General features: G+C 39.1%; 1 protein-coding gene across 1 annotated transcript in view; it reads right to left on the bottom strand.

The window, feature by feature from the left end:
* Positions 1-10,170, bottom strand: part of LOC130346293 (nuclear receptor subfamily 6 group A member 1-like) — a 78,325-nt gene extending 68,155 nt beyond the window's left edge. Inside the window, exon 1 of the mRNA XM_056554533.1 lies at positions 10,104-10,170. Coding sequence (XP_056410508.1) covers positions 10,104-10,170 — 67 coding nt within the window. The remainder of the gene's footprint in view (positions 1-10,103) is intronic.
* Between the last annotated feature and the right edge of the window lie 462 nt (positions 10,171-10,632).

The raw sequence follows: 10,632 nt of genomic DNA on the forward strand, positions 1-10,632 counted from the left end.
AGGATAAGAATCTGTGGATTTTTACAAGGCCCTGTAGGAATTCAAGATGACCCTATTAAGGACTCCCAAGGCCCTATTGATTTCATGACCCTATGCTCTCTGCTTCCTTTGCATATTAATGGGGACTCCTTGTGTTATACTGCAAAGTATTGGGTGGAGTGAAGGCAACATTACCATTGACCTCTCTATGCTCTCCGTGCATTAATATGCAAACCAGTCCCTTTAACCTTGATATTTGAGGTTGTTCTTTCATATCAAAAAGAAATGTAAAGCTATCACTGCTATTAGGGAACGGGATACATTTCAATATGTTGTTAACTAAGCAAAGGGATGATAAAAAATAAAGCAAATATTTCACATAGTCTCTTACAATCGGGGATAGAACATGACGATGCATTCAAAATAAACGTAAAATATTTTAGATATAAATTAGAGGCTCGTACGTGTAAATGCATAAGGACGCAGGCAGGCATTGAGACCACCCTCAGGTTAGTACAGTCAGAAGGACACTCACTGTACTCTGCCCTGTGGTTTAATTTAGCAAAGCCACTATAGTGATACTTTTCATTACGCTATATTGACAAAGAGGCTACATGATGGGCAACAATAAAAACGCACCAAGGTCTACAGAGTCATACTGTTACGCTTACAATTTAAAGGATGGTACCATTGTAGATTATGGGCCATGTTAAATATGTGAAACAGAAAGCACACACCATGAAGTCCCAAGAACATTAAAGCAAAATATGAGTTATGAGCCATATATACTGGAGTCACTATTAAAATTTAGATATACAGAACTAAACTCGGACCATATCCTTGTAGCTTGTGTAAACTGGCCACATATGAGCAGATTTTATCATGGTCCGGGTTGGTGGAAACCTGCATCATTGCAAGGTTTTTCTCAACCAACTACAACTACAGTGAGTTTTTGAGAGGAAATCAATTAGGGAGCCTTGCTAGGCTAAAGGCACAAAAATTGTGGCTCAGTGTGCAATAAAACAACAGGTGGACATGTCTTGCACCACATTTATTATAGGTATTAGATATTGGGGCTGTGTATAAGAGAGAAAACCAAATGTGGCTTACAGGAAAAGGGTGTAAAGTTAGACAAAAGTGTCTAACATGTCTAGCAACTAGTTTAGCATAATAAGCCAATGAGATAAACTTGGCTGATCATCCGACTGCCTGGTTTAAAGGCATACACATTAGTGAAATGTTGGCCAAACCCTCCATTTTTGGTGGGACCTCCCAAATATCTACAGTGTAGGAAGGCCTCCCCTGAGAGACAATGTTGAGGAAGAGAAGGATCGGGCACATTGGATTTTAACTTTTTATATTTGGGGTAGGTAAGCCACCCCCTGAGCTGTTTATGTAAGCGGAGAGATTAGATGAGATAGATGTTGGCCGAACTAATGTTTGGCCAACAGCTATTGAAGTTTTATGGGCATCATGGGGGAGATTTATCAAAACCTGTCCAGAGGAAAAGTTACCCAGTTGCTCATAGCAACCAATCAGCTCGCTTCTTTCATTTTTAACAAGACCTCTGCAAAATGAAAGAAGCAATCTGACTGGTTGCTATCGGCAACTTTTCCAAGACACAGGTTTTGATAAATCTTCCACTTTACGTTTACACTGGGTAAATATAGGACAGGATTAGTAAATCTGCATCAATATCTCCACTTCAAAGAGCAATGTTTTGAGTATAACCTGCTTTATAAAAAAGTATGCTTGTTAGGGATCCCATATTCCCAAAATCATCTGCAAGGGCATAGAAGCCAATCACATGCAAAAATACTTCATATGCCCCATGTAGGAGACCCTTCACCCACATAAATACACCAAGCCCTTCAGAACTTGGATCTCAGAACTTGGATCTTTATACTTTAGTGTCAAATAGCATGGGGTAGGGGGTGCATAAACTACAACAACAACAACAACATGTGGTGACCACAAGCTGGAGTTTATCTTTAGCGCAACCTCTGCAGGCCAACTTCATTGCAGCACAAGTGCTAAAGCAAACATAGTTGCAGTGTGTGAAAATGACAAAGCTCACAACTCAACCTCATCTTGAACCCTGTAGAATTTTATGGCTTCTGCTCCGTAAAGCCTCCCCCTTCTCACATTAAAGGGGGCATTGTTTCAAAGGTCACGGTGGGGTTCCTTCCATGTTCTCATACAATATATATATTTTGCAGTGACATCACCAACATAAAATACACATTCTTAAAGAATTCTGATGCCCGGGGCCTCAGCCACCAAAAATACATAGATTTATTCTGAAATACCATCAGTCTGGGCATGTATACTTTATTAGGTAAGACCTTTTCAACGTCAATGACCCAAAGGTTCATTACTAAGTAAATGCCAACAATAATATAATAAGATCAGAAAATAAGTGATATGTTTTTTTTGCTAACCTATTAGATGCTGTTAAGGGTCATGGGTGGCTGTTGTTGAGTCAATGAGTAATAAAAGTATTGGTTAAACTCAACTTCTTCCAAAGGTTACCCTACTATAGCATTTCAATGCTATCCATCAATGGCCAGAAGGTTATATGGTGGAACAAATACACCCAGCAGATCTATGGTTTCTAAAGATAAAAGTAATCACAGATACAGCAACAAGGTCCAGACTTCAATGAGTTAAATAAAACCCCCAACGAGCTTTGAATAGTAAGATAAGATAGAGCTCACTAAGATAATACACATTTTTTGGAAGGCAGAAAGATAAATCTTGCTACAGACTTAAGGGCTTCAAAACAAATAAGTGATCTAGTGTTTAGATAAAATAAATAATTTAAAGTATTAAAGATCTATTAAATTTAAAGAAATTTGCAGAAATAGCTGTAAGTTTATTGTGATGATGAAAGTTATGTAGTCAGCGGCTCATGCCAACCATTCTTCACTAATAATGGACATTCATATCTAAAACTATGGGGTGGGACAACACAACCTTCTAAAAATAGACATCTAGGGGCATCTGATGGTCAGAAAAAAAAAAAAAGAAAGTAATCAAAAACAGCTAAACAATCCAGATTTTACAACAACATTATGGTGAAAAGGGAAAGATAGCCTAGACTTAGGTTAAAAAATTGTGAGGGCAAGCTATAATGAATGGGGTTGGATTGGACACAGTAAGATATAGTCCTAAGAACCCAGCTAGACCACTTCAGAAGCCAACACGGTCCAGCAACAAGAAAGCTCGAGACTGAGGTTTTACATATAAATTCTTTCCATCACACACACAAACTGCAATAAAGGCTGTATCAACTTTATCGGCCTAAGAAACAAGATCTCCACTAAGGCCTTCAGCCAACAGAGTAAAATACAAGGGGCATCAATGGGATGTTTTCTCGTGTATTCTGCCTCAAGAATTAACAAGTCAATTCATATACGGAATTCATACGTGAACAGGGTCACAGAAATCACATTGAAATGAATGGGAGTCAGATTCCCTGTGGAAGTTATGCTGGATTAGAGGTGGAATACGTAGATTCTACTTCATGTGAACATACCCTAAATGCACCAACAAGTTGGCAGTGCTAAACATCTCTCTCACATAGCTAAATAAACCTAAACCTAAAATATTAGGTAATGGATAAAGGCAGCACACCACGGCAGTAGAATCCAAAAAACTGTGAATTTATTCCATGATGTGAATTACAACGTTTCGGCGATCTCTCACCGCCGAGTCGGTGAGAGATCGCCGAAACGTTGTAATTCACATTATGGAATAAATTCACAGTTTTTTGGATTCTACTGCTGTGGTGTGCTGCCTTTATCCATTAACTATCTAGCAGAACCGGAGCACCGAGGTTCAATTGGCTTGTACCCGTTACATTTAGTCGGATGTGCTGCTAAATAAACCTATTAGTCACGAGACAGGAATTGTCTACATCTTGGCCTCTTGATATATAGTCTACTTATATATGCCCACATTTGTTGAAAAAATGGGCAATAAAGGGCTCGTAGGGGCTATGAGACATTTAGCATATCTAATCATTACTTATAGGAGACAAATACTTGTTGATCAATGACCTCTATGGAAGGTGAACTGACCAAAATCTGGCACGACCTAAAAATGGCAAAACAAAGCAATATAGTATCATGCACCGCATCATACAAATACGCCTTCATAGTGTACTGATATTTTTGAGGTTGTACATAGCAGATGATGACTACTGCTCTCTAGGTGAATGAAAGAAAGGACTTCTATAAGAAGATCTACTGGCCAGATTTGGAGATCTTAACACTATTATCCCAAGAAATTCCTGAAGAACTGGATCTCTGGTAGTTTGGGCAGTTTTTTTTTTTTTTTTTAGGGGGGGGGGGGGGGGGGAAGGCGGGGGCTTTACTGTAAGCCCAGTCAAATGGTCCGATCTGATTTCTGACCCTTCTGCTTGCAACCCTGGAAAATGATTACACTCAATTAAAAGGTAAACACAAAGGGCTGAAGGGGTCTTGTCACTTATTGATCCTTTACAGATGCTGAAATCCACCTCCCCCCAACAGACACACATTGTGAAGCCACCCACCCCCTCAGCTCCGGGGACTTCCTGCACAGTAACCCATGTGCTGAAAGACCAGATTTTGCTGCTCTGCTGAATTTGGCAGTGGACTGTCCCCTCCTTCCAAATAAAGCCATCAGGTGGAAGTAAAAATAAAACAAAATTCCAAAAGTTGGGATATGTGGATAACTGGCCTCCTGCATCCCTTGAATTGAGAGGCCTAAGCTGGTGTATCCTATGCATTTGGGATTAGGGTACAGTGAGGTAACAAAGGAAATGCCAAATTCAGCTGGATACAGAAGCACCGCAGGGATAAGCCTGTATACAAACATAATACAATGTCATGAGGATTAAGAGTTTCATCGGGCAAATAAGGACTCCCCGAGACATTCTCGCTGACAGTCAAATTATAAAGAACAGATCTGCTGAGACGCCCGTCAGAAAACAGTGAGACTGTAACCTCTTATAGAGGCCAGTCTGCCCTTTAACATCATCGTGATGTATTAGACTTTCCGTATATCTCTTCATCGAGCACAACATTTTATCTACAGTATTTGACTGGCCTCACAAGTTGCAGTTACTACCTGGAGAAGACACACAATAGAGACTGGTCAGGGGTTGATTCTGCTAAGAAATAAATAAATATATATATATATATATATATATATATATATATATATATATTTTTACACAAGGGATTGGGTATATCCCTATTCGGCAGATCAGTAAACAAATCTCTGCAACCGGCATTGCAAATTGTGGTTTCTTGCATGTTGCAGTTCATACTAAAGAGTGGCCATGGTTTAAGTCTACTTAAAACTAAATATATATATATATATATATATATATATATATATATTTTTTTTTTTTTTTTTTTTTTTTGATACAAGGGTTTGGATATATCCCTATATTGACAGATCATAAATGATATCTCTGCAACCCATTTCACAAGTCACAGAATTTTTTTGCATGGAAAAGTCATACTCTGGAGTAGAGTTACCCAACCAGGGTGCCTCCAGTCATTGCAAAACTACAACTCCCAACATGCTCGGACAGCCTTTGGCTGTCCGGGCATGGGAGTTGTAGTTTTGCAACAGCTGGAGGCACCCTGGTTGGGAAACACTGCTCTAGAGACTGGCCATGGTATCAACTTACTGAGAACTAGGTGCAAATATATTCGATATATGTTAGGCCTTCCTACTACTATATCAATACTGTTAGGTTTATGAATCTAAAATACCCTTGTCCAATACCAAGTTGTAGTGGACAAGTTGTAATTTTTGGGCAAGAGTCTACAATCAATACCGATGCTGCCTATCTGCCATAGAATTAAACATGCATGGACTAGCTAAATATTTTATAATGGCCAATGATAATGGTATATCTTGATTTTAGCATGTCTTCGACCAGCTTAGCTGAGATTAGCCTCTTACCTAATACATCATTTAGGCTAATGGGACAATCAAGCGTCTGTTCTGACTAAAGGGCCATTTGCGTTGGGGCAATTACTGGCCAAGGTGACTTTAATGAGTGTGTGCTGTGATAGGGGGCCTGGTTACTGCATGCTTACTGTATACTTATAGACTTATTTTAATGATGACAAGGCCTAGTTATGTGAAATCGCGGAATACATAGAATTTATAACTAGACTAAGGCCCTGTGCCCATTATGGAAATTCGGCCCAGAAATTCCTGAACGATGACTAGCAATGAGACTTTTTCCATATACCTAGTCATATAGAATTTGTATTGGCCTACATTTATGTGGTCCATCACCTATATAAATGTATGTGGTCTGAGGTACCGTCCAAGCATAAATCTCTATAGTCCATCACCTATATAAATGTATGTGGTCTGAGGTACCGTCCAAGCATAAATCTCTATAGTCCATCACCTATATAAATGTATGTGGTCTGAGGTACTGTCCAAGCATAAATCTCTACAGTCCCTCACCTATATAAACGTATGTAGTCTGAGGTACTGTCCAATCATAAATCTCTATAGTACATTATCTAAATTAACGTATGTGGTCTGAGGTACTGTCCAAGAACAAATCTCTATAGTCCTTTATCTATACAAACGTATGTGGTCTGAGGTACTGTACAAGCATACATTTCTATAGTCCATCACCTATATAAACGAATGTGGTCTGAGGTACTGTCCAAGCATAAATCTCTATAGAGTCCATCACCTATATAAATGTATGTGGTCTGAGGTACTGTCCAAGCATAAATCTCTATAGTCCATCACCTATATAAATGTATGTGGTCTGAGGTACCGTCCAAGCATAAATCTCTATAGTCCATCACCTATATAAATGTATGTGGTCTGAGGTACCGTCCAAGCATAAATCTCTATAGTCCATCACCTATATAAATGTATGTGGTCTGAGGTACTGTCCAAGCATAAATCTCTATAGTCCATCACCTATATAAATGTATGTGGTCTGAGGTACTGTCCAAGCATAAATCTCTACAGTCCCTCACCTATATAAACGTATGTAGTCTGAGGTACTGTCCAATCATAAATCTCTATAGTACATTATCTAAATTAACGTATGTGGTCTGAGGTACTGTCCAAGAACAAATCTCTATAGTCCTTTATCTATACAAACGTATGTGGTCTGAGGTACTGTACAAGCATAAATTTCTATAGTCCATCACCTATATAAACGAATGTGGTCTGAGGTACTGTCCAAGCATAAATCTCTATAGAGTCCATCACCTATATAAATGTATGTGGTCTGAGGTACTGTACAAGCATAAATTTCTATAGTCCATCACCTATATAAACGAATGTGGTCTGAGGTACTGTCCAAGCATAAATCTCTATAGAGTCCCTCACCTATATAAATGTATGTGGTCTGAGGTACTGTCCAAGCATAAATCTCTATAGTCCATCACCTATATAAATGTATGTGGTCTGAGGTACTGTCCAAGCATAAATCTCTATAGTCCATCACCTATATAAATGTATGTGGTCTGAGGTACTGTCCAAGCACAATTCTCTATAGTCTCTTGCCTATATAAATGTATGTGGTCTGAGGTACTGTCCAAGCATAAATCTCTATAGCCCATCACCTATATAAACGAATGTGGTCTGAGGTACTGTCCAAGCATAAATCTCTATAGTCTCTCGCCTATATAAATGTATGTGGTCTGAGGTACTGTCCAAGCATAATTCTCTATAGTCTCTCGCCTATATAAATGTATGTGGTCTGAGGTACTGTCCAAGCACAATTCTCTATAGTCTCTTGCCTATATAAATGTATGTGGTCTGAGGTACTGTCCAAGCATAAATCTCTATAGCCCATCACCTATATAAACGAATGTGGTCTGAGGTACTGTCCAAGCATAAATCTCTAGTCTCTCGCCTATATAAATGTATGTGGTCTGAGGTACTGTCCAAGCATAATTCTCTATAGTCTCTCGCCTATATAAATGTATGTGGTCTGAGGTACTGTCCAAGCATAAATCTCTATAGTCCATCACATATATGCATGTATGTGGTCTGAGGTACTGTCCAAGCATAAATCTCTCATCAGAGACAGCCTTCATTCACAGCTGTCTGCCATCAATCCTGTGACACCCTCGCCCAGCTGTCGCAAACTAACGTGACGTAGTGGCACCCCCACTCGCATATTAGCTGGCAGCAATGTTCTAAGCTGCACACATATCACAATGCAGACCAAACCGTTCTGACCATAACTATGAATCCTTGAGATGTCCATTAAAATTCCATCTACTTCGAATAATAACTAGATAGATAGTCGGTGCTAGTAAACATTTCTGACCGTAACCTAGAGGTGTCCATTAAAATGCATTTATATGAAATAACAGGGCAAGGTGAACGATAAGTTTGGTTCATGTAGATAAGTTAACAGCAAGACGGATTTATAAATGCCATACATTTTTGAGAACACATTAAATGCAAAATGGAATGGTATATGAAATAACCGAACCCTTCAATATTCTACTATCTATTGTGATTGCTCAAAATAAAGAGACCTGATCAACCCTAAGTGTTGGGTAAAAAGGGAAAAATAAGATAGAGAGATAGATAGATAGATGGATAGATAGATATGAGATAGATATAAATTTAGATACATATGAGATAAACCGAAATTAGATAGATAGATATTAGATATATATATGAGATAGATAGATCGATAGATATGAGATGGATAGATAGATCGATAGATATGAGATGGATAGATAGGAAACAGATAATTGTATGACAGATAGATGATACATAAGATAGAATATATACTGTACTAGATAGATAGATAAACGTTACACTCCTCAAAGCAAAACCATTGGCCAATCTCTTCAGAGGAGGAACAATACATTCCTGACTCTCCTGAGCTAACAAGCCTAAAGTTTACAAAACTTCCTTTCCTAGTTGCGAAACTAAAACAGTTCCTCTAATTTACTGTCCTGCCCTCCCACTGCCCCATGTACCCATCTATTTTGGCTTACCAGTATAAGCAGTTTTTTGTCATTGTGTCATACAGTTTACAATGATCGTTTCTACTAAAGCATTAAAAAAGGAAATATACACACACATAAAAAATTACCTCCCTATCAATAGACATATGTCATTGCTATTCAACAGCTATTCTGTTAATTACATTATAATATATATGTACTCTATGGCCAGCAAGATACTGAAAAGCTATTGTGTAATGATACATATATATATATATATATATATACACACACACACACACACACGAGTATACACATTCATGCATACAAATCTGTATATGCAAAACACACATATCCATTACTAGTGTCTGATGGTGTTTCTACATAAGAACAATCCAGAGCCAACTAGTTGAATCCCAACAGACCTCATCTGTTTGCCCTTCCACAATGACCTACATGGCCTGATGCAGGCTCTAGATCCATAGTACATACCTTCCCATGTATCCATCTCATGCCTGTCCGGGTGTGCTGATGTGCAGCCATGGAGCTGGGCATGTCACCATGCACCCAGCAGCATGATGGGGGCTTCTCCTGTTGCTTGAAATGCCTATTCTACTCTGAGGGCTGGGAGGGACAGGGACCCTTCCTCTCGCTCTCTCACGGGTCAGTTTACAGGCTGGTCATGTGACCACACAGTTCAAGCCCTAAGGTCAGTTCTGGCCTGGGGAGGGAAGGGGGGGGGGGTTTATTACCCTGGGGTTATCTAGGTGGAACTGATCACCCTTCTTCTCTGTATATTACTGCAGTTCATGGTCGGGAACCTCAATAGCACCCTTAAAAAATAAACAAACATGTTGCAAGATAAGGGGGTATGGAGTATGCCCTGTCCTATTGTTAAATGTTTAGCGTATATTTACTTCTATCTGATATAAAAAGGTCAACACTTCAAGTACATGATCTTTTTTCAGTTTTTTTTTTCTTTTTCATGTCATGGCCCTTCTAGTTGTTCCTGGAATATCTTCCTGATTCAGCAAAGTCTTTGGGAATCCCATTAACATAAAAGCTTACTGGACTTGATTATTATGGTCTCAGAAATTGAACAGGACGTGATGTAAGAGCGGGACCAGGATCTCCTGGCACTGCCCCATAATCATGTCTGAGTGTTACCTTCCATGATGAGTAAATCCTCACACAATCCAGGAGATGCCAAGCTCGGAGGAGCCTTGATGCCCATCATTACACATTTCCAATCTTTTCACATTACGCTCAGGCAGATTGGATGCTTATGCTGATGAGCTGTGAGCTCAGAGATAAGGAGCTTTTGGCATTTACATGGAAAGGACTCTGCTGGGGGCTAAGGAGGGTTTTCAGATCTTGAGATCAGGAGGGGCTTCACAGAAACAATAAATATACCCACACCAAACATTTACTAGGTCATGTTGTATACTGTACATTTACAATGGAATTTCATCTTGACTAGCCAGGAGGCATTGGATGTACTTTCTTAAATGGAGTAGTTGTTGGAGTGGAATTGTCACCTTCTTCCAGGCAATGAGCTTTCTCTTTGGTATGGTCCCTCATCGATACAATGAAAGAGTCACCAGAAGTATTAGAATATAAGCTCAAGCGGTGTTCCTATTATAATACTTTGGGTGAATCTTACATTCTCAACTGTATCGGCAAAATACCATACCAG

Source organism: Hyla sarda, unplaced genomic scaffold (genome assembly GCF_029499605.1).
Source record: "Hyla sarda isolate aHylSar1 unplaced genomic scaffold, aHylSar1.hap1 scaffold_78, whole genome shotgun sequence".
NCBI classification, from domain to species: domain Eukaryota; kingdom Metazoa; phylum Chordata; class Amphibia; order Anura; family Hylidae; genus Hyla; species Hyla sarda.